Source organism: Aphelocoma coerulescens, chromosome 1A, assembly GCF_041296385.1.
Source record: "Aphelocoma coerulescens isolate FSJ_1873_10779 chromosome 1A, UR_Acoe_1.0, whole genome shotgun sequence".
NCBI lineage: Eukaryota > Metazoa > Chordata > Aves > Passeriformes > Corvidae > Aphelocoma > Aphelocoma coerulescens.
The window spans coordinates 57,598,754-57,623,419 of NC_091014.1; the positions used below are offsets into that span (position 1 = coordinate 57,598,754).

The 24,666-nt window shown below is 41.3% G+C and overlaps 1 protein-coding gene across 1 annotated transcript in view; it reads left to right on the top strand.

Moving 5' to 3' along the window:
* APPL2 (adaptor protein, phosphotyrosine interacting with PH domain and leucine zipper 2) overlaps positions 1–24,666 on the top strand; it is a 33,944-nt gene continuing 9,278 nt past the window's right edge. The window contains exons 1-9 of the mRNA XM_069002963.1: positions 1–218; positions 4,953–5,051; positions 15,030–15,089; positions 15,588–15,659; positions 17,454–17,541; positions 19,644–19,685; positions 19,807–19,865; positions 20,834–20,980; positions 23,159–23,241. Of these exons, the coding sequence (XP_068859064.1) occupies positions 165–218; positions 4,953–5,051; positions 15,030–15,089; positions 15,588–15,659; positions 17,454–17,541; positions 19,644–19,685; positions 19,807–19,865; positions 20,834–20,980; positions 23,159–23,241 (704 nt within the window). The 5' untranslated portion in view covers positions 1–164. The remainder of the gene's footprint in view (positions 219–4,952; positions 5,052–15,029; positions 15,090–15,587; positions 15,660–17,453; positions 17,542–19,643; positions 19,686–19,806; positions 19,866–20,833; positions 20,981–23,158; positions 23,242–24,666) is intronic.

Sequence of the window (24,666 nt, forward strand, 5' to 3'; positions counted from 1 at the left end):
GCCCCGCCAGCGGAGCCGTCCAGCCGTGCCCGGTGCCTGCAGACTGCCGCGGCCGCCCCCGCGGGGACGGAGAGAGGGAGGGCCGCTGCCGAGCCCCGCCGCCGGGGCGTGCCAGCGCCGCGCACCCCGCTCTTGCCAGGGCTCCGCCGCGCCGCAGCGCCAACATGCCCGCCGTCGACAAGCTCCTCCTGGAAGAGGCTCTGCAGGACAGCCCGCAGGTAGTGGCCGCTGCCGGGACAGCCCGGACCCCGTCCGTCGGTCGGTCGGTCGGTCGGTCGGTGTGACGCACCTGAGCGCTCGGTGCCGGCCGGCAGCCCGTGGGTCTGGCCGGGCCGGTACGGGCTGACAGCTGGCGAGGGCCGGGGAGCAGCGTCCCGTGACGGCGAGAGGGGTGTCGGGGGCGGTGCAGCGGGACAGAGCGAGGCAGCACGGCGGGCGGGGAAGTGGGTCAGGGTGAGCTCGGCTGTCGGGGCCGTCGGGGAGCGGGGTGCGCTGAGGCGAGCACACGGCACCCCGGGGAGATTTGGGGTCCCGCAGGGCATTCGTCGGGAGAAAAGCAGGCAGAGTCTGCTCCTGGGAGTCTCCCGGGAGGACGGCTGTCCTCCAGCGCGGGGGGTACTGCACCCTTTCTCCTCCCCGCCCTGAGAGAAACTTTTGCGGCGTTTTTCTCGCAGCGTCCCCCTTGGGTGTGCGCTCGGTGGCTGTAAGGGTTGCCCTGAGCAGCCGAGGTGTGTCGGGGAAGGACAGGTGGGCAGGGCTCAGTGCGCTGGCTTCCCCCGAAGGGAAAGGGACACCTGTGCGTGGTGTCACCTGGCCGCGGCGACACAATGGGCTGGAGGAGTGTCACCGCCAGCGTGCCTGCTCCTCCTCAAGGGCCGCAGTTCAGGTGCAGGAGCTCCCGTGAGGATGAATGAGGCGCATCCCACCGAAGATAACCTCCTTCTGAAGGGGTCTGAGGAACGAGGAGAGGCGGTCGCCGCCCTTCCCTTCCCGAGTGCAAACACCGGGGGACGTTCCTCCTTTGGCCCCAGTGCAGCGCCCTGTGCCCCGCTGCCCGGAGCCGGGATGTGCCGCAGCTGCAGAGGGGACCCCTGGGACTGTGGAGGCCCCACAGCGAGGAACATGCCATGTCCTGATGTGTTCAGGGGCTGATTGGGTGGAAGAGAGAAGGAGAGGGAAGGGGAAAGAGTGGAAAGTTCACTGAGGGATGGGGAAGGTGCGCTTGGGGACAAAGCGTGGGGCAGAAAGAGAGATACAGAAGTAATTGGTGAAGCAGGGAAAGACGTGAGGGCAGGGTTGATCAGCATGGATCCGGCTCCCAGGTAGCCCTGTGTTGTAAGCCTGACTCGTCTGCTGATGGATCAGGAGGAGGAATGAATAGGTAAGCTGTGGAGCAGATTGCTGCAAGGTGTTACAGAGTCTGTCATGAGACATTTTGAAGGAAAGATTGGAAGTGCACCTGTCAGGACTTAATAAGCCTTGGGCCTTATCTTAATTGCCTCATCTTATCCTCTTTTTTTGTAATTTCATGAAATCCCATTCTAGTAAGAAAGATTTCCATCATGTGTTTGATGTGGCATATTTGTAATCATCCTTGGGAATTTTAAACACTGGATTGGAAAAAGTGTTGAGTAACCTGATGTTACATCAAAGTCAGCCCTGCTTGGAGCAGAAGTTTGGACAAGGTGACCCGCAGGGTTCCTTACCAGCCTGAGCTTTTCTGTGTTCCAGTTTACCAGAGTGTGCTAGATTTATTATGGGTAGTTAATAACATTTTTAGTGTTAGCCTCCCCACTGCATCCTAAAGCTGAAGAACTTGAGACGCAGAAGTGAACTAATTTACCTCTTCAGTCAACACTTCCTTCAACGATTAAAAATGTAACACTGACTGAAAGCAGCTGAACAATGCACTGAACTGAATTTGGAGGTCGTTGTCTTTCCTGTGTCCTGAAATGCAGGCTGTTAACATCTCCTTTGCAATTACTGGAATACCAGGCTGTGCATTAACCTGAGTATTGGCAGGATGTTTTGCCTTGGTTTGGTCATTGCTTTTCCTTCAAACTCTACAACTTTCGGAGGGAGGGACATTGTTTAATTTTTATAATGGCACAGTGTTGCTAAAATATATTCTTTTGATACAAGAAAGCAGGAGTGGGTTTTTTCAGTCCTTTATATTTTTATTACTTTTTTCGCTGGGGAGAGCTTTACATTCACAAAATCAAGGCAAAAAGTTAGTCTCTGTTCCAGAGAAATGAGCAGCATAGCCTCTTACAGGATCATTTGCTTCTGTATGAAGGAACCTGATTCTCTTCTGCTCTGTGCAGTCACAGGAGTGCAAAGAGATGGTGAAATGGGGATATAACCTCACTTTTTATAAACTGTGTGAAGTATGTGATTTACATGCAAGACCGAGGAGAATTAGGCCAAAGTTATTTCTTCGTCAAATTTCTAAAACTTGATTTATCTTTCCCCATCAATACAGTACTTTTGTCTTGATTTGTCTCCAGACACTGGCTGAAAGAGGCCATAAGAAGTGTCTTAATTTTGAGGTGTTTGGCTACAAAATGGAGAAAAATTTATGTCAGCGGCCATGCTAAAATCAAAAGAAATACTTACATGAAACTAGAAAATTTTTTCCTATCTTTCCAGAAGCCGAGATAATGTTGTGAATAATGGGGCCTCCTAAATGTTAGCTTAGTATTTGGTTTACTGGTTTATTTCAGCAGCCTTAGCTGCTATTCCAGAATTTGTCAAAACAGCAACAAAGAAAATACACACATGCTGGTATTTTGTTGCAGTGATTTCAAATGGTATTCTTAAATGTAAAAGTTTCCAAGAATAACTTCCAAACTGTCTGAATCACTTATTGTTTTTATTATTTTTGAACAATGTGCTAATAACAGAGGCCAAGACTTTCAGAAATTGGTTGCTGGAGCTATTCTACCTCAAGCCATATTTAGACAAATGAAAAATCTGAACCTGCAAAAATTCAGTAAGATTTACGAATGTAGCTGACATTCCTGTATTTTGGAACCTTTTCCAGCATGCGGAATTGTGTGATTTGTAGCCTGTTTCAGGCAATTTCTTTATAACCCTTTAGTTTTGGCTTGAGATTTGGCGTGATAAACATTGTGTCAAGTTTTATAATTTTTGCTTTCCCCAGATTTATGTTTTAACCATCTTTGTACTCTGTACTTTTCATGTGCCATTGTAACTCAAAACAAGGCAGCTGAACACTGTATAGGTACAAGATAGTTTGTTGATGTTATTTTGCTTGTTATAATACATCATTGAAGACAAAACATTTGAAATCAGATATTTTTGAAAATCAACATGTTTTCGATTAGTGAAGTAGTATCTTAATGTGGAAAACTCTCAAAATCATCCTCACAGGGAAGTTCTGTACAAAGGTCCTTTAAACATTTGGGTTCCTGATACCCATTTCATTGGCTTGGACTATTCTCCATTCTCTGGTTTTCATGTTCTCTTTATTTGAAAACAATACTTTCTAGTATTCCCTTACATGCTAGGATCTCAAACTGGCTTCCCAAACTCTCGCAGGTAGGAAGTGTTGTAGCAGCCTAGCACATTAGCAGAGGGAACTGTTGAGAGCTTTTAAAGTTACTCAGAGTAAGAAGGTACCGAAGAGAACCCAAAGATGGACTTCCAGGCCAGGTATTTTAACCATTGAGCAGCACTCGTTTCTGGCTTAGATACTTCTCAGCAGAGATGAAATGATAGTTAATCATAGGCCAGGATTCTTGAAGGATGCTGATGTTGTGTTTTTCAGGACAAAGAAAGTCTGGGCAGAGAGTTTTGCAGAGAATAAATGCCTTGGAAAAAATGCATGTGCCTTCTGTTAAAATAGTGGAGTATCTTAAAACTTTAAAAATAAATTTCCCAAATTCGAACCTGGATACTTCAGGTACATTGGAGATTCCTGTAATGGGGGTATAGATAAAGCACTTGCTGTTTTACAGGACTGACATGCCTATGAAAGTACTGGAGTTTATGCATGCCCCTCATGTAAGCAGATGAAGCTCATTAATGTCATATAAGTCAGCTTACAGATGGAGAGACATTTCCAGTTAGCATCAAGTAGATTGGATTTATCAAAGTTAAGACTAAGGATGGATCATGACTTTGTTAAAGGGACAATCTTTCCTCTTTAATTATTGTAAAGATCTAGCAAATTCTGGAGCCCAGCATTATTCTGAAATATCTTTCCCATCTTGGGAGCTGTGTCAGCAACATAATTCTTTATTCCTGACAATTCCACCAAAACAAACTAAGGGAATTCATGTCTTTAAGATAACACAAGTTCTTCTCTCATCTTCCTGCTTGCTGACAAGCATGAGTTAGCAGAGTGAGGAAAGTACAGGGTATCTCCGGGTGGGTGTATCCTTGTGTGCCTGTTGGAGATGAACACTCAGTTGTTTGGTCCAATGACATCAGCTCGCTTTGGCCGTGGCCCCTTAAGAGTTGCTCAAGACAGTGGAGAGTGAATAACAAAGTGTAAATTATCTCACTAGAAAGGGGTGCTTTCAGTGCAGTCTGACACTGGAGAAGTAAAGTGAGCAAGCAGTGGTGTTTGACCCCCAGTCCTTAAGATGGTTTGAATTACTGTCGTCAGCAGGAAGATATTCAGGATGTTTTACATTCCTAATTATGTTGGAAGGACTGTGTGTTAGTAGGGGCAAGAGCCTGGAGTCGGGATGTAGCCATAGCTTTTTATTAGTTCACCTCCTTGTGCCTCAGTTTACCTATCTGTAATAAAAGAACTAATTTCCACATGTTTAGAGATTCTGAATAAACAGAATTGTGCAAGTCAAGGGTGTATTGTTTCTGTTTGATTTTTACTTTTTACTACCGTCTCTTTGTAGCTGTTTATGGTTCTTTTTAATATTTCCACTCGGGACTAAAACCATTTGCTTTTTCTTGTTTTATTGAAGACTCGTTCTTTGCTCAGTGTCTTTGAAGAAGATGCAGGAACCCTTACAGAATACACAAACCAGTTGCTTCAGGCAATGCAACGAGTCTATGGTGCCCAGGTAATTGTTCATTTGTATTTCTTTTGTTCAATGTGGAAGAGAAGATAAATTGCTGTTATGGTGCTGTTGTTTATATTTAGGTTGCTAAGTACCTGTACCTTCTGTGGTTTAAGAGGAGTTGTGGGTGTTTTTCATCTCATAGCTCAACCTCTTTCTGCCTTGATGCTCAGAAAAGTTGTATTCATAAAAAAAAAAAAAAAGTTACTTACTTTGTCTCCAAACAATTAAAGTAAAACTGTGCTCTGTCCTTACCTTATGGTACATTGGGAGGCCAGCCTTGACAAGATCTCTTGCCTGAATGTGGATACAGTTCCCAGGTCTGCACACTGACTTTAGGCACCTAACTTAGATGCTGTGACTCAGCTCGTGGAAGGAACTGCCCATTTCCACTGATTACAGAGCAGATGTGCACTTTGGGTCTTACTAAAGTCAAGTGCCTACAGTAGTCGTGAAAAAAACACGAGTAGGAGCAGAAAAAATGACATTTTCTGGAGTATTTACATGACCTAGATGACTAAATCCCTTTGAAAGTAAAACCTGTAAAAGAAATTATATCCAGTGCTTTGGAAAATGTTACTGTAAATCTGAGTGATTTTCAGTGAAGCTGATTCCCATGTGCATAAAATTAGGTGTTTCAAAATGCCATTATCTGGGTCTTTAAAGACAAACACGGTGTCTCATGGAAGTTTTGCAAGTATTTCTGTAGGTTTAATTCCTGAGTTCACTAGAAACAACAACTTTTCTATTCTTAAAGCAGTAAATCGGAGTACACAGAGAGATGAGGAGAGCAGGAGTATTTTGAATTTCCCTGAAGAATGCCTGATCCTTACATTACTAGAAATCAGCTCAACTATAAGTCTACTGCAAGTATATGTCCATTTGGTGGGATTGCTCTTTGGGTGACTGATAGTTTGACGTGGAAGAACCATTTGCCTAGGATTTGGCTGCCTACACCTGGAAGATCCAGCTTTGGAGAGCTTCCAAGTCTTCATGTCCTGGATGTTGTGCAAATGCAGAGCAACCAGAGGTTTGCAGCACAGCTTAGGTGCATAGGAAATGATGCAGGGCGTGGCTGGGGGCTCGAGAGGCAACAGGAAATCAGCACTGAAAGTCAGGGATGGCCATTTTGGTAGAGTCACTGTGCTTTGAGAGTAACAAAGAGTGTGGGCACGTTGGATGGTAGGAGTCTGACAGCAAAGACTGGGTAGGATTGAAATGGATGAAGAAGGGAATCAGGAGATCTGATTTTCAAGTGTCCAGCTTGTAGGCTGCATGTCCCTTTCCACTGCTGATGGCATTTTAGGAAGTGGCTGCTCTGGTCTGTGATTCAAGAAAAAAAAAGCTTTATCTGCTTTTGTTTGCCTCTTCCTTTTCATCTTGGTTTTTAGCGTTCTCCGTTTCTGTTTCACCACAATTACGACATTTCCTTTTTCTTCCCATCGTCTCAGTACATTTACCCATCAATATTTTGCAGTACTACTGAGTCTACTTCATTTTCCCAGCACTTTTTGGCCACTTCTTTCCTAAACGCTGCTTTAGATTGATGGAAATATTCAGTCACTTGTGAATATTGGATATATTCTTTGATACAGGTCTTTGGAGTTTGATGCAATTTCGAGATGTAGGAATAGAAGGGTAATGCTGAATTGCCTACTAAACGTAAATGGACAGTGAAGAAAAATGTGTGTGATATTTCTTGGCTGCCTAATCACAACTTGAGAGAAAAAGCACTTTTGTTGATGTGTTATCTGGGCCTCAATAGCAGCATATTAGGAGGTGTTACCAACCCTGTAAAAGCTGAGAGTATTGAGAAGCCACTTTCTGAATTTGCCTTTTTATTTTTCTGACTTAAATTTTGTCTCTGCAAAGTCAAATTTTCTCTTTGCAAAGTCATTGTCATCCCCTGCTCTGATTTCCATATCTGTAAAATAGAATTTCAGGTACTGACCTACTTTAAAGCAATGGCCATAAAATGAGTGGGATCACAGTCGTGGCAAACAGACAAAGCAGCAGTGGGTTCTACCAGTCTCCAGTATTGAAAATTCAGGGTTTATGCCCCCTCAAAACACTTAGGACAGTTTAAAAAATGTTAATTTTGGTTTCTTCTGTAGTTTGTTCTGAACTTTCAAATTTCCTAGATATCTTAACCATGTTTTCAAGATTTTTTTGACTAGTTTACTAGAAGTTTGGTATTTCTTGTGATGAAAACTCAAATGTTTATATAATTCAAACCACCGTAGCCTGTGATCAAATAACAGTAGTTAATGGTTCTGAGTGGATTCAGTGCAAAGTCGCAGGGGAGTAGCAATTAGTACCAACTGCATGCTGTTAATTAACCATGTGGATATATGCATATAGCTGTCTCATAGCACTGCTCTGTGTGCAGAGCCACAGTAAATTTGTAAAGTGACAGCTCAAGCTGCTTTAAGCACTTGGATCAGCCCATTTGAAAGGACTGTGAAAAAGAAATACTTGCCCATATTTTTTAAAAAACATTTAAGAAAATAGGAATTTTTTAAAACATCTTTTCAGACTTACATGCATTCAAGTAGGACTTTAAAAAGAGTGTAAGGAGGGATGTGCAGCATCCTGTGCAGCAGTGGCTCTGCTGTCTGGGCTGCAGCTGGGTGGTGCATGGGTAGCAGGTTGCCTTGGCTGCAAGGCCCTCAGTGCTTTAGGAGCCTCTGGTTGTCCTGCAGGATGAGGACAGTGCTCTCACCTCCCTGGGCACCCACACCACATGGGATCAGGTGGTGACTCTTCTGCACATGGAGCTCTTTAGTAAAAAAGAGGCTACAATGCTACAGGGCAGATGCAGTGTGTGATGCCCTGATTAAGGAGAAGTAACAGGACCCAAAAGTGGCACTTGGGGAGTGAGGTTGCCCAGATGCTCTGATTAAGGACAAGTCACAGGACCCAAAAGTAGCACTTGAGGAGTGAGGTTTGGTTGATCTGGCAAACCCATATGATTAAATACAGTAAAGCATAGTGAAGCATTTTTATAGTCATCAGATAAATCACACCCATGTGAGTACATAGTATATTTCCTGTTGTAGTTCTCCCAGCTGTGCTGTGGTGCCCTGAAGTAGTTACCACAGTAGTGGTCTTATACAGGAAATCTTCTGTCCAGCGTTTATTCCTGTAGTCCTTCCTTCTCGCAAGCAAGCCCTGATGTTTCATCTGGCATTAGTGCTGATTTCTGTGAGTGTTGTGTTTGTCTGGGGATGAGAAGAGTCTGGATGTTTTATGACCTGAGCAATGTTATAATGCAGCAGCAAGCAAGGACTGTTAGCAAATTTAATTTGCTTAAGTTACAATGCTGAGGCTCTTGCAGTGGTGTATGAGCAAAGTGTGCCCAGTTTACCTTCCTGACCACTGTCGTAGTAAATGATTTTCAGAGCTTTACTATAATTTCTGGTTGTCCATCATGCTCTAGAAATGGCTGAGCTGGGAACCTTCACTTGAAACAAAATGCCTTTAGGAAACTCAGGAGACTGTTGTGTCTCTAGTGACTAGTAGAAGGGATAAACAGTTGAGCGAGTGAGAGGAAAGTAAAATGCAGTATTTTGTCATTGTAAAGAGATTTCATCTCATGCATCCTGACAAACCTGTCTAGATACTAGGGCAGTGATGGCAGAAGAGGAGTAAAGAGAAACACATGTTGTCTTTATCAATATATCTAGAGAGGGAACAGCATGGGAATTGTGAAGCATAATCCTGTTCAGCATCTGTGTCTCTGTGAGAAGTTGTCTTGTGATTCCAGGCAAAGCAGCAGTAACTTCAGTGGCTCACTGCCTTTTTGTCCAGACTCTTAGAGAAACTTCTGATAATTATTGAATAGTCTTGGTTTATAGGTACCACATTATATGGGTGTCAGGACAGCTTGAATCTGTCAAGCTGTTTTAGGTAGTGCTTTATAGGTGTTACGTCTCTCTGCAAATTAATGATGCCTCATGTCTGCATTTTTCAGCAGTGCTGCTTGCTTGATTTTCCTGTGTATTAACTTCAGTAGGCTGTAACTTGGTTGTTGGGTGTCAGGCTCTCTAGGGTATGCATGGACTTTCATATTTATTATGTTGCATAGCTAACTCCAAGTGTTGAGAATTCTTGTTTAATTAACAAGTAAGCACTGATGCAGCTTTTCTTTTAATTGTTTTCTTTTCACGTCTGAGGGAAATATTGTATTACCTTTTCAAATGACAAGACTTTTTTTTTTCCTAAAACGTTTTGAAGGAACAAAATTTAAGTTAGCATTTTATAAACTTTTAGTTCTACATAGAGAAGCTTCAATAGAGTGTTAGATAGGACATTTGCAATAAATTGCAGTTGTCAGCACTGACTTCTGTGAAATACTGTGTGTATTATTGTTCCATAGTCGGTGTAAGTTTGCATCATATACCTCTTACCTTCCTGAGGCACATTCACCATATGTTGCTGACAGAGATAAGCAGAAAATTACCACATGAGAACTAATGTATTTACAGAGGCATGGGAGTTGGGTTTAATGCTGCCTATAAGTCAGAGTTGTCACTGTGCCTGGAAGCAAGTTAGCATTATGCTAAGGAGGATCTGGAGATCTAAGGCAGCATAAATGTATGGATACCCTGCTGATAGTAATTGTTTTGACAGAAGAGATTCTTTCTACACTGAGCTAGCCATCCTATTGTAGCTGCTTTTGGTGTTTTTCAGCAGCTTTGACTGGCTTCTTCTATTCCTTGGAGCTACTGGAGGATCCTTTTTGGAACTGTTCCCATTTGTAAGGATGGAATGCCGTGCTGTGAATCAGCACCAGGGCAAGCCATATGTTAGCCTGATCTTGTAAAGTGCTGTGCAGCCTGAGCACCCTGGTGAGGCTTAGCTTTCTGCAACCCAGGATTCATGTTTCCAAGCTATTTAATATGCAGACCTAAGCCTGTAGGACTGTGCCATTTACTAGATTGCTGGATAATTCTGTTTTGTAGGAAGATAAGCATATGTAAATGGAGCTGCATAGAACTGTTGCATCAAGACCCAGTTCTTTCTGTGCTGTGCCTGATTTTGAAGGTAAATGTGTTGCCTAATTCTGAAGGGGTGGACAGGGTGCTACTGCCTTCTGGGTCTTCCACTTCAACCATGTGTCTGGGTCTTTTTCCTCTTTTATGAGGCATTAAGTTTTCCCAGATGTAAGCTAAAATTTATTATGTGTCATTCTGCACGTACAGAGTGCACGAATAAATACCTTTACCAGAGTCTTGCTTGTTTATATGAAGCAGCCTTTGGCAGTTTTGTGTGCTAGTTACTTGTAGTTTTAAAAATTCCAACTATAGCTGACGTAGGAAAGTTGCTTTGCAGAAAGCTTCATTATATTGGGATTGGAATTGGACATGCTGGAATAGTTCTGTGTCTTTAGAAGTTAATTTATAGCTCAGCTTAATCCTTTACATGCCCTCAAATCTGTAGTCTGTTAGACAACTGTCTACAGAAATATCTTTGGATTTCAGCAGATTAATCCTCAGAGTTTATTTTGGAAAAATACAGAGATCCTAAAAATGGATGGACTGCCTCACTGGGAAATAGTTAATGACATGGATATTTTATTACAAAGAGGTTATAGAAAAGTCAGTCTGTTCTGAGGATATGAACAGCTTAGTAAATAAAAGTGATAATGAAGAAGGTGGAATCAACCACATGCCTTTGCTCTGGGCACTAGCTCAGAAAATAAGTTGGGCTTTTTTTTTTTTTTCTGCTGACTTTTTTGAAGGCAGGGTGAGATATTTCAATAACTTGAAAATTAAACAATATTTTTTAAGCTAGTTGTTTTTCATTTCTGGTAGATTAATGCTAGATTCAAGACAGCACTTCCATTACCTTATCCATTTGAACTGGACTTATGGAAGTCTATTCCTAGGGCTACCATGCCAGTCAAGGTTAAAGAAAAGGGAAAAAAAGTCAGCACATCTGTAATCACGAATGATTTCATTATACTTATTTACATGTGGTCTTTTTTTCCTTCTGGTACACTTTTTTTACATTAATGCTGCCGAGATGTTTTCCCTGTTTAGTAGAACCATCTAGTGCAAATGAATGTATTTGCAAGGCCCACTACTGGTTAAGTTTGCCTTCATTTAGAAGGCTTCAATTTCTGTTCAGGATTTTATTGAGTTTTTGCTTGTTATATCATCTCATTGATAGCTCTCCCACTCCATAAATGCATGATGAATCCTAAAATGTCAAGGTAATGTGGAAGAGATGTGGAATCAGGCTTGTATTGTAGTTTTTCTTTTGCTGTGGTGTATTGAATTGCAGTCACTTCAGGACAAAGGAAATCAGTACTGCTGTATCCATGGGAAAATGCCTTGGAAATAGATTAAAACCTTTTAAAATAATTTGCCTGGATTTAGTGGATCTGTCAACTGAAGCAATGCAAATAACTTCTAAGTCTTGGAACTGAATGGCAGCAGGACAGGGGGAGGGGAAAGGGCTGATTAGGAAGAAATGAGAGGAGGATTAAACCAAACTTTCCCAGATTAGTGTGCTTAGCAATGCAGTATTACCACTAGGTCAGCAGAGCACTTTGCCTGCTTCCTGTTCCTTATGCAATGGACTGTGTTTCAACTTGCTAGCTTAATTTTTGTTTACAGCTTTTGGGTGTGTGTCTGTTTTGTTTTGATTTTTGTTTGGCTTTTTTCCCCCCAAATGATACAATGAATGATTTTGTACCTCTAATGAGAACTACGTCTGGCAGGTGTTGGGAGGGAGGATGAAGGACCCAGGATTAACTCTTCCACATGGGTAGGGATTGAGTAACAAGTTTCTTTGTGGTGTTCTGACACAAAGAACTGAGCCAATAAATGAAAAATGTGACTAGCTGGCAGCAGTGGGTTGTGAGTAATGCATGGAACTGTTGTCCCCAAATCAGCCTAAAATCCCAAAGTAAATTTTGTGTCAGGCACATCTTTCAATTTGTTCTGTATCTGGAGTAGCATGCTATGAATGTCTGCTTGGGGTCTGTAATTAACTGTTGTCACCTGATTGAATACTTGGTAAGATGTTATTAATTTACACCCCTTTGAGATCCTTGGGGTTTATGTATTCCCCCATTATCCTGTCACATACTGGAGACTACTCCTGGGGAGTGGTGATCATTGGAAGATGCTTATTCCACACACCTCTTTACATTGCCCATCTTCAAACTGCCCCACATAGAAGCTTTGGGGAATGGTTAACACTTATGTCTTTGGGCAGGTTTTGTGCATTTTGTTTTGGGGTTTTGTTTGTTTTTCAGCCTATTATTCTGAAGCTTCTTTTAGTGTTAGCAAATGTAAGCCAGAAGCATGTATTTTCCAGATTCAGAGCAGATCATGAAACTGCAGACTTTGCAGGAATAAGTAAATTGAAACAAACGGGGAAAAGAGGCATGTTTCTGATACTTGTTTATTTCAAAGGATTTCTTGCACCCTGATCCAGCTGTACAGCTTACAGGTGGCATCACAGTTGCTGTGTGAGGACTCAGAGCTGGGTAAGAGCTGCAAGAAGACTATCTTTGAGGTTGTGCTTATGAAAAAGATGCCAGGTCTGAGAACCTGTGCTTCTTTTTGTAATCTTAATTTCCAGCCACATGCATACAGAGAAACCTTTTAATGTCTTCTGTATACTTGCAGGGAGTCCTGTCCTCCCTGTCATAAACTCATTGCTTGCTAGCTCCCACTTTGAAGGTGGCAAAGTCTCTCTGGTGTTCTTACTGCTTGGGGGCAGATAATTAAGGCTCATTCCTATCCATGCCTGAGCCCTTAACAGGGTTTGTTTTTTATAATAAGGCAGAGCATCCTTTTCCATCCTCTGGCTTGGGAAATCCTTAAATACCAAGTGTTTGTGTAAAGCTTTTTCATTTTAAAAACTACGTACTCTGCACAACCAACCTGCAAATCTTACAGGAATCATTGATGTTGTTGTATGAAAGTGTAGTGCTTGTTACTAATTGGGCTGAGACAAGAAACAAGGCTAATCCTTCACTGTGAAGTGAGAATAGTCATGGGGTGTGCATGATCCAAGCGTGGGCCCACGTTATCTCAGCTCTGAACTCTTGTTTGTACCTCGGAAGGCCTCTGCTGTGCCATCTCCTCCTGCCTGTGAGTGTTACCACCATGGCATTTTAAGATGATCAAAATTATCTCGTTCAGCTTTCCCTGTCATGTGTTCACTGGTACCTGCTGTTCACCTGTACAGCTGCTGGTACCTAGGCTGTGGCTGGTTTCTTTTGGCTTTTTTTTTTCCTCCCCTGAGCACTTGGGCACACTTTAACACTGACAGCGTTGGGACCCTGCTGCCCATATGAACCCCCGTTCCTGGCATGCCAAGGCAGTGCGGAAGCACCAGGCTGTAATGCAGGATGTCACAGGTGGCAGCAGGCCAAAGCAAAGGGTGTTTCAGAGTCTCTGGCCCAGATAGTTTGCTGTGCTGTGCTCTGCTTGCTCAGGATGACAGGGACAATAAGAGAGCATACAAGCTCTGTCCCAGTTTTAATGGTGTTCTGTATCAGCCCTGGTATAAAGAGTTCTATCAAAGTAGTTCAGATATTTGCTCCTAGTTTTACAAACTCTCTGTGGCCTTATATATTTGGAGACAAGAATAGTTTATGTTAAGGTTTAAAATTAAATTTAAAGTTACTAGTTTTCTGCATTACTGAGGATGAGAAGGATCTGATAGGGGTTAAGACAGATGTCAGTTACCCCCTTCCCTTTTTTCCTTTATTTTAGTTTTCGGTCCTTGTTAACAAACCAAGGACAGAGGTGTTGATATGCTAGTATTAGGAATACATTGATTAAAGATTGGCATATCCAAATGCTGGTCTGGTTTTTCCAGCTGTCAAGCAAATTTATACACCTTCCCTACAAATCTTGCCTGGCATAAGCATGTCTTAAGTGTGTGTGCACTTTCACTGGCTGGTGCAGCCAGGAGAAGAGAGATTTGTGCTCCTGTAGCCACTTAAAGTGCTGTAGTTACACTGGTACATTCCCTGAGTGTGAATGCATTATGGAGGCACATCTGCTGGTTCACTTTATTGATGTAGATTTTGGGGACAGATGATAACCCAGAATGAAACATTTTTATGCTGGTGGCAGCCTACGTGTTTGAGGTTCTTCTAGTTTTGTTATTTTCTCATGGTGGGGGGAAACCCAAGGCTAAAACTAAACCTCAAATCTTAGCTCTATTCAAAGGAGTTAAACTGTAGATCTGAAGTATGTACCTCTTACTACTGCTTCTCTATTTTTATGGTTTAAGCCCAGCTGGAAATTCTGCCAGCCCTATTTCTGGGGCTTGCTCAACCCCATTTCCATCCCCCTCACCCCAGTGGAACGGGGAAAAGAATCAAAGTAAAACTTGTATGTTGAGATAAAAGCAGTTTAATAATTGAAAATAAAGTAAAATACAGTAATACTGATTAATGATAGTAAAAGGGGGAAAACCCCCAAGTGATGCACCCTGCAGTTGCTCACCACCAACTGTCCAATGCCAGAACCCCTCTTCCCAAACCCAGATTGGCCTCCCTTTGGCATTACTTGTCCCAATTTATTTACTGGGCATGCTGCTCCATGGTGTGGAATATCCCTTTGGTCCTTTTGGGTCATCTGTCTCAGCTGTGTTCCCTCCCAGTTTCTTTTGCATGCCCTCTCACTGGCCGAGCAAGACAAGGAAAAAAAAGCCCTTTCCTTAGAATAAACACAGCTTCACAAAAATCTAAAACATCAGTGTGTTAGCAGCACCATTCTTACTCTGAATCCAAAACACAGCACTGTAACAGCTGCTGAGAAGAAATTAACTCTATCCTAGCTGAAAGCAGGACATCTGTGCAGGTATGTTGGGATTAGCTGCTTGCACACAACTGAATGTTTTTGTGGGTAGTTTCAGATTCAGTCAAGACACTGGTAACAAAGTAGTGGTAACAGCAGCACTAGGGACCTTTCATTATTTCTATTAACATGGCATTTTTGTTTGTAGAATGAAATGTGTCTTGCCACACAACAGCTTTCGAAGCAGCTCCTTGCCTATGAAAAGCAGGTATGTTCAGCACGTGACTGGTTTCTTTCCTGCCTCAGCATTTGTGAAGAAGTCTGTAAATCCTGTGTTTTCTGGAAGTGCTCAGGGCATTTGCTTCACTTGGTTTCATGCGAAGGCAGTTGTGAATTTCCCCAGGATGTTTAAGGGAGTTGGGTCATTTCTGAGAATCTTAAAAAAACCCAGAAACAACCGGACAAGTAAAAAAAAACCCAAAAAGGTACAAAATCTGAGTTAATAAATTTATGAAGATAAAGTCAGTTTGTTCCAGTTCTATGACTTTAAAATGAGTATAATGAGAATTAAGTGTTGTCCAAAATCCATTCATTTAACACAAGAAGAGCAGAGTAAAAAAAGTATATTAATGAGTTTCTGGGTTTACATTTATTTTTATCATTGGTTTCATTTTGTAGACATATTCTTTCTTTTTGTAGTAAAATGTGTTGTATTTTATATTCATCTTTATTGATTTATGGACCAAACATGTGTTTCTATTTCCAGCATTTTGCCCTAGGTAAAGGAGATGAAGAAGTGATATCCACCCTTCATTATTTTTCAAAAGTTGTGGATGAGGTAATTTGAATTGCTAATATTCTCTTTTTACAATACAGAATATTAGTGGTTGTTCTTTGCGTCTGTCCTTTTGATTCAGAGCCTTCCCACTGAAGGCTAGATTGTGCCTGGGTTTTAGAGCCATTTCATTTTGGATAAAGAAGTTGGATAACACCCTTCCATCATGGTTAGAGCTGTTTCTTTGGCTTCATCCTGTATGCTATCCTCAGAGCAAAGCTGAACTTCCTAAGGGAACTTAAAAAGACACTAAAACAGGATGTGTCATCTAGGCTGGGGCAATCTTTTATTTAATTCCATATTAAAATGACGCTTACATTTCTAAGCTTTAAACACTGCTGTTTGAGCCAAAACTTGCCAGGTATGGATGCAGGGCAGCTGTGAATTGGTAAAGCTGCAGTTTAGTTGCTGTGAGGTTGTGCAGAATCCAGAGATGTCTGAGGAAGGCTGCAGTACCGTGTGGTGAAGACAGTGAAGCCGCATGCAGTTAATACCCCTACTCCCTGGAGGTTTCTGCTAAGTACTGGGAGCCTTTTTAAATGCTTTTGTTAGACCTGCCCATATAACATTTCAGTATAGCCTTGGTATCTAGGTCCTTCTTGTTTAGGTTTCATTTGTCACATCACTCTGTCTGCTGTGAGCAGCGCTGTCATCAGAAAAGTCTTGTTCTTGTTAGCCTGCTTCCAACTTTGATTAAGAAGGCAAAAGGCTGTAGTGAGGTCTGCTGTTTGGAAGAGGAGAGAGGGTTATGGGACAAAAAGTAAGTTAAAAATTTTAGAGCCCATGGATAACTCTAACGATGTAGTGAGAGGAATCCCAAAGGTTTTGCTTTGTTTTTTTTAGGCTTTTCTTACTGCATGTGTGTTCTCAGGATACCTGAAAGGAGCACTTGTTTTCACAAGTCTTGTAGTTGCCTATGTGAACTCCAAATAAATTGAAACAAGAACTTTCTCCTTCCCAAGTACAAGAGAACAGTGCCATTTGGGGTCAGCACAAGAACCTGCTCCATTCCTCGGCCTCCTTTTCTGTGTTAGCTACCCCTTGTACCTGTTTTAGTTGTCTATTCTATCACAATTGAATTGTATTGCCTAGTGGGAAATCCTGGCTTCATCCTTACCTGCATGAGGCTGCCTAGAGGTCTCCAGGACACTGTGAGCAAACAGGCAGAATGTCCCATCAAGGTGTGGCACCCTCCTGGTGCTCCTGCAGTGTGATCGATAGCTGTCCTACCTGTACCCATCTCATCTTCTTAGCATGCCACTGTTGACATGAGAGCCTTGCCTGCCTTCATCCTAAATAGTGGCACATGGGTGCTTTAAAACAGCTGTGTGCTGAAGTTTAGGAACACTTACAAAAACAGGAATAGGGAAACTGCTAGGAAGGTAAAATATTTGAATGGGACCCTTCATTGTGGTTGTCCCCTGTTGTGATTGTGGGTAACCCTTGTTTGTGGAAAGACGTTGTAGTCATGGTGGTGGGACTGTAACTCCATGGCATAGAGACGTAACAAAAACAGGTTAATAAAGGATAATTACAGTTTAAATCCTGTTGGGTTAAGCATTAGAATTAATGGTCAAGTGAATTGCCCTAATCCGTTACGTGGGAACTGAAGCGTTCTTGGATCCTTGGGAAATACCAGGCAGGAATGAAGCATTTAGGGAGACATCCCCATCTGTCTCAGATACCTTGAGAAGTGTATTTTAAGCATTGAAGTACATTATATCCGCTGGGCACAAATGGCTGGTGTGTTCTGGTGTTTTTATTTACATTGTGTCTTAGAACATTTCTCTGTTTCAGCTCAATATTCTTCATTCTGAACTGGCAAAACAACTTGCAGATACAATGGTTCTCCCAATAATACAATTTCGAGAAAAGGATCTCACAGGTAAATTTTATTCTAAGTTTCTGTTTTCCTCATGTGTTCTTCTTGCTTATTACACCATAAACTGAGACATAATGCCATGTATTAATTTGTTCTTTGGTGATTCACAGAAAAGTTTTTTAGTTTTTTTTTCTGCTACAGAATTTCATTGACAGGTGCATGCTTTTACTCAGACAAAACCAAGTTCACCACATAACATTTTATGCACCATATGGTGCAAGTTTAAAAATACAGCTTTGTTCTTTGTTGGGTCACCCTGCTTTTACACCAGTGTAATTTCAGCAAAGTCATTGATGTTATAATTGCCAGAAGGGAAATTTAGCAGTGAATTGGGCTTGCAAACAGTATTTATCCCACTTCAGAAGTTTGGGGCTGTTTGACAGGCACAACCAAGAATTTTGTTCTAACTTCAGAGAATAGTATATTCCCTCCTTTTTAAGGAAGCAGTCCTCTTTAAGTCCTTGCCATGCAAGGGTAGTTTGAAGTTACCCGATTTCACAAATTTGGAAATTCATTACTTAAACAGCAAGGCAGTAATGCAAACATTTGATGTAATTTCAAAAGAAACAAGCTCATATTCAAGGTCAAGGACACTCTTACCTACTTATGCAATAGAAATGTGAGTTTTTATAGCAGCATTTCTTTCTTTCTTTCCTTTTTTTTTTTAGAGCCCACTGCTCATTTCACTTGTTACAGTCCCACTTGTGTCCTTCTTGTAGACATCATTTTGATGGGAGACAAAACAACTACAGCAAAATAACAACTGGTTTAAGTTCCTGATAGTATCTGACTTGAAATTGTGAAGACATCCAGGTGTCTATGTTAATGAATACATTGTTTATCATATACTGTTAAATATACAGTGGGATTTGGATGGTAGGATGTTGATTCTATGAACACTTCCCCACCTCTTTAATGTGACCTCAGAGATAGTAATTCTGTTTCCATATTTATGGATTCTTCCCTATTGTTCATTAAAAAAAGATACAAAAAATGCATATGAAGCCTGCAACCAAAGCTTCAGCTGCTGCATGACAAAAAATGAAAGTTTCTTCAAATTCCCTGGATGTCATTTTCTTTTTTATTCTATCCATCACAGGATCCATTTTTTTCTGATGCAGTTTGTAAGACACGATTTTTAGTAGAGACTTGGCCATATTGGAATTTCATAGAGGGATTAAACAAGGAAGCAAGGAAGATAAACTCTATCGCTGTTTTTACTTTTGATCTTGTTACATCTACACATTGAATACTGTTGAAACCTTTAGATACAAGTTAGTTACATGTGGAAAAAATTTCTGTCTTTCTGCATCTGAGTCATAATGAAGCAGTCTGGGGAAAAAAAGGGGGAGTGAAACTGATTAATGAGTAGGGTGTTAAAAATAATCAGAGACCATGATGACATCCTACAGTTTCCCCTTGGTATTTTCACAGTTACATAATGTCTGTTCTTGTGATTGTGCTTTCTTTGTAGCCTTTTGAGAGAGTTTTGCCAGTTGCAGCATATGTTGGTGGGGACACTAAGAGTAGTTTGTGCCCAAAACTTACGAAGCTAAAGTTGCTTAGTCTGTCTTCTCTCTACCTTTATCAGAAACTCATGGCCAGTGTTTGTAATGCAAGCATTATAGCTAGCAGTCAGGTGTGTTAGATACATATCTCTTTTCACAGAGCAGCTTAGCAAAAAATGTTCCACACTGAGGAAGATTCATGTACAGGGAAAAGGCTTTAGTTCATGTGTCTCTGGATCTTAAATTTCTCAGTATCACTTAAGCACTGTCAGGAAGTTGTTCAGAACTGCTGGTCTTTTATGATCTTTTGTCAGAATAAACATACTGAAACTGTGCTTCTTTGGAGAAATGACACTGGCAGATAAGGCATCTTTTTCGTAGTGACAACTTGCTCAATAAACTCACTCCACCCTTAATCTGCTTATTCATTTCTCTAGCAGCTGATCTGGTTTAGCATTTTCAAGATAGGTGCAATGTATATATCTCTGCTGTGAAAGGGCTGGAATGACTTGGGCAGTAAATATGCCATAAATGGTCTCAGTTGAACCAAGTGTTAACAGCTGGTTTTACTTGGAATATTTGGTTTCTCTTTTCCAGAAGTAAGCACATTGAAGGATCTCTTTGGCCTTGCTAGCAATGGTATGTGTCCCTGTTTTGTTTGTTTCTATTCATATGCAGCTGTTAGAGCACAGAAGACATGTTTAATCTGTGCACACACACATCACATTTCTAAAAAAAAAATAATATTCCTTGTCTACAGAACATGACGTGTCCATGGCAAAGTACAGCAGGTTACCGAAAAGGAAAGAAAATGAAAAGGTAACAAATGTGAAAGGGAAAATGAAATGTTTTCATCAGCCATTCTGTCTGCATCATTGTTCATTGTGAACTTTGGAGAGCTCATTGCTTAAATTCACAGTAGCTCAGTAATACTTGTGATTTCATTTCCAAGCAGACACAAAGCTTTTAAACATCAACTCAGCAGTTACACCTATTTTCACCAAGTTAGGTGAGTGATCAAATACTGTGCTCAACTAGAGCCCTTCAGATCCATGGGAGCTTTTCAGATAGAGGCAATCCAAGTGACAATAAACAGCTTTGTATGGGCCTACTGTTGTACAGCTGAGGTGGTGATGCAGTATCACTGAGTACAATTCTTTGTGAACTGCCATGAAGCCTTGTGTCTGCTGTTCCTAAAGCGTTCCATTTCTCTGCATGTATCTTCCTGTTAAATTGCTCTGTATGGACTGTCATCCCACTTAACAATGCACATAACTGTCTTGGTGGGATTGCTCTACATTCCTCCTCCTTTGCCCACTGGACTGCTATTCTAAAATACATCCCTTTGTCAAAAAGTGTATGGCTGGCCCTGTCCTGAGAGCGAATCTGTTCTACAGGATGGTCCTTGAAAGGAAATGCCTTATGGAACACAATGTGATATAGCTTGCTGTGAATTATTCACCTCTGAATTCTGCACTTGCACACTTGTGTTGGCATCTCAGCTGCAAATAAATTTCTTGCACAGAGATCTGATCCAGATTTGTAGTGGTGGTGCTAGTTACGTAGTTTGTAGTCACAGGGGCTCCCCAAATGCTGAAGGGCTGACAGAGAAGGGCTTGAGGTACTTGCTTTGGGTTTTGGATTTGCTTTCTTTGTTTCTCATCCTTCATTTTAACCTGGAGAAGTTCTGTAAATGAGAGTGATTTAAAAATAACTTGAAGATCATCAGTAAATGTATCCATATACACAGTAACACTCTGTCAAACTCTTTATCGTTTTTTATTCAGCTTAAGGCAGAAGTAGCAAAAGAAGTGGCAAATGCAAGAAGAAAGCAGCACCTTTCATCCCTGCAATATTACTGTGCCCTGAATGCTCTGCAGTACAGGAAGAGAGTGGCAATGATGGAACCTATGCTAGGGTATACACGAGGACAGGTATTGACAGTAAAGTGTCTGTATCACTTAGACATGTTCCTGGGAAAAGTAAAACACTGTAGCTCTGGATTTATTTTGAGAACTGACAAATTACAATGAGGGTGGGGGGGAAACAACTTGCATTCAGCTTGCCTAGATTCTAACAACAGATTTTGTTTGTGGCAGATAGCTGAATGTTTAGATATTCAGGAAAGACACTAATGAAAAGAAAATCCAGTACGCTTCTATGCAAAATCAGCTTAGGGTTAGATTTTACAGAGCTGAGCTATCAGTGCAGTAGCAGTTACTTCCACTGTTTACTCAGTCTGCACAAACTCTCCTATGTAGCAGTTCCCTTCCTGGCATGTAATGTTCAGCATACTGATGAGCAGTGTGCACGATGGGGAACAGAGCATGCTCTGGAGAGCTGGAAGGGCAGAACAGTAGAGAGGATTGAGCATAAGGCTGGAAAACCCTTTTTCTAATTTTTATTTTACCAGCAATTTGATAGAGTATTTCTCAAGTCTGGATAAATGTAAGACTGATAGTCTGACTCTCCAGGATATCAGGAGGATCAATAAACTAGTATTATCATGGCACTTGATTCTCATTATCACCCATTTTAAGGATCTTGTGTGCTTTTGATTTTGATGAAAGAAGGTGTTTGGAAAATAAGAATTGGGCTATGAAAAGAGGAGAAATTGATGTGCCCTGTTTGAGATTGTAGTGTGGCTCATCATGTACATCATCCTGTCTTTTGCAGCACAAGTGCCTCATTTAAAATAGGTAGTAAATGAGGATTCAGTCACTTTCCCCACCAGGAGAGTTCTCTGCTGTAATTATCCTAAGTAAAAGAACTGCATTGGTTTCCTTTCCTGGAAGCCAAACAGAACTTTCTTTCCCAGTACTTTATCTGGCAAAACTGCCTATCTCAGTGCTTTATACAGGGAAGTCTCAGGCTGTCATGGGAATGACTGAATAACCAGAATTTATATTGATGCTTAAAAATTGTGAACTGCCTTTCAGCCCAAATATGTATTTTCTTAATCAATTACTCAAAACATGTGTCTCCTGTTTCACATTTCCAACAAATGAGTAGTTCATTTGGAATTTTTGGGAAAAGCAGTGGCTAATAGGGGGTTCATTTGACTGAAAACAGGCATCAGCATCTAAGCAAGGTGTGCCAGTCTATCATGAGTGGAATTTAGAGCTCTTCCCTCCTGAAGTAGGCTTCAGAAATAGAATAGGTGAATCATTCTTTAGGAGGGCATTCTTTCTTTCCTTTGTCTGCACAGGGAGCCTGTGGTTAATAACATGGTTGCAGAAATCTGAATCTTGGGAATCCTACATCCCAGGGTTGGGGAGTGAAATCATGAGTAGAAGTGGATGAAATAGCTAATAAATTGCTTAACATCCAAGAATTTGCTTTTACATCTCCTCCCAGAGTAGATCACTGATTTTTATGTGTTTACCCTAATTAATTGCAAACACATGCTAGCTGTGTCCATGTTTCACTCAGCTGCCAGTAGGCTCTAATGATGACTGTGTGCCCTGCAGCAGATAATTCAAGGTCAAGTCTATAGCAGGTACTTTCCTTCTGTTGTGTGCCTGCTGAGCCATACCAGCTAAGAGAATTAATCTTCTGTCACTTTGGCCCTAGTAGCATTTTTTAGCTCCTTCAGTAGAACAAAACCCATGGTAAAACTGTAGTTGATACAACCAATTACCCTGGAGTTTTCTGTAAGCACAGCTACACTTTCCTGACTGACTTTGCTACAGCACTTTGAAAACTTTAATATTGGAGTTGGTAGTCCAGGTTGGACTACTGAATCTAATGGATGATTTGTGTCCCATTCCCTTTGATATGATGGCATTGCACACAGCAGCTCGTAACACCACGAGCCCCAGCTCTGCCCAGTGCTAGTGTGAGAGAAGCTACCTGTTCTCTTATTTGAGTCATTCAGCAAGTTCATTGGAAGCATACCTGTCAGCAGCTAGCAGCTTATCTGTGTGTGAAAGGGTGGAGAGTTGCAAAAGTGGGAAGTGCCAAGAAAGGCAACGCAGCTGTTTTGCCCTTGTGTTTGATTGCCTGCCAGAAGTACCAGTCATAATGGGAGTGCTGTTCACACTCCCACAATCTGTTACTTGTCTGCCGAAGCCAAGAGAACCTTCAGTGTCCTTTTTCTTGGTATTTTTCAGATTAACTTCTTTAAGAAAGGAGCAGAGATGTTTTCCAAAAGAATGGACAGCTTTTTGTCATCTGTTTCAGACATGGTTCAGAGGTAACCCAGTGCTTTTGTTTGCTTTTGTTGTTCCACTGGAGTCCGAGCAGTAGCGCTCTAACCTTCACCGTGTACCAGAGAGTGCCTCTTTTTCTTTCCAGTCAGATTCCTTCCATGCTTACATTGCATAGTTGGGCATATTTTGTTAAAGCAACAGATAGAAAGGAGATGTTTGTACATGGAAAAGAAATTGCTGGCTGTACACTGCAGAGAGTATTTTTACAGTATAGTCAAAAACTATATACTGTAAAGTGTTTACATGCTTTCTTACATCCCTGTGTCTCTTCATGAACACAAAAGCATGGAATTTGGGCTAGAAATGAGTTAACAGTATTAATAGAATAGACTTAAGGTGCTTTCTGAATTAGAGGTATGACACTGAACCGTGCCGTAAATCAAGTCCCTCCTGATGGGAGAGAATTTACTGAAAGTCCTTGCAAGGAGTTTCAAAGATAAACTGAGACTTTTCCTTTAGTTTCAATGCTTCCAGGTAGTTGTTTATGAAGTCTTATCAGAGGAACTGAGCCACTAGTGTGACCCAGGTACAGCATAGAAGGAAGAAAAGTAGGAGTGAGACTAATTATCAAGATTTACACAGCCTTTTAAAGATATTTTAACCAATAGTTACTAAAAACGTACATTATTTTCACTTTCCTGCCAATTATTCAGTAACACGACTAGGAACTGCAGAATTTTTTATCCAATCATTCCAAACTACTTTTACTGCAGAACATGGAGTAGTAGAAGAAGGAGAAGAAGGTTTAGAGAACAACAACAATCCTCCATTTTGATATTTTTTACTCTTATCTATTTACTACAAAGAGAAGCCCAAAACCTCTAAATTTTTCACCCTGTGACAATCTTACATAGTAGTCTATCACCTAATTCACACCACTGTATTTTCTAGTTGTTGTCTGACTGTTGGTAATTTTTTCCAAGGTTTGAAGCTAAAACAGTGTTGTTCAAGGGGGTAAGAACCCTTGAAAACAGGCAGAGAAATATTCTTGGCACTCTGGGTTCCTACAGAGGTATTTATATTTACTGGGTCTTCTGTAATAATACAGCACAATAACCCATTAACCTCTCAAGTAAGGATTTAGGGCCTGAAGGGTTTGATGGTGCAGCTACACAAGGCAAACAAAACTCCTCACCCTAGGGAACATATTCATTGCATCCAGTGTAGGCTGTAGTAGTCCACTGAGTTCAGCCTGCTTTTCAATAAACTCCTTTTGTACTCCTAATTTTGTGATCATTTTTTCTTACACCTTCCCTCCAGGTCTTCTACTTGTAGTGAAGATTGACATTTTCTTTATAATTAAGTTGCTGTAAATGTAAATTTTACACTTGAAATGTAATCATAATAGAACATTTTTCATAGAATCATAAAATGTTAAGGGGCTGGAATGGACCTTAAAGATAAATAGT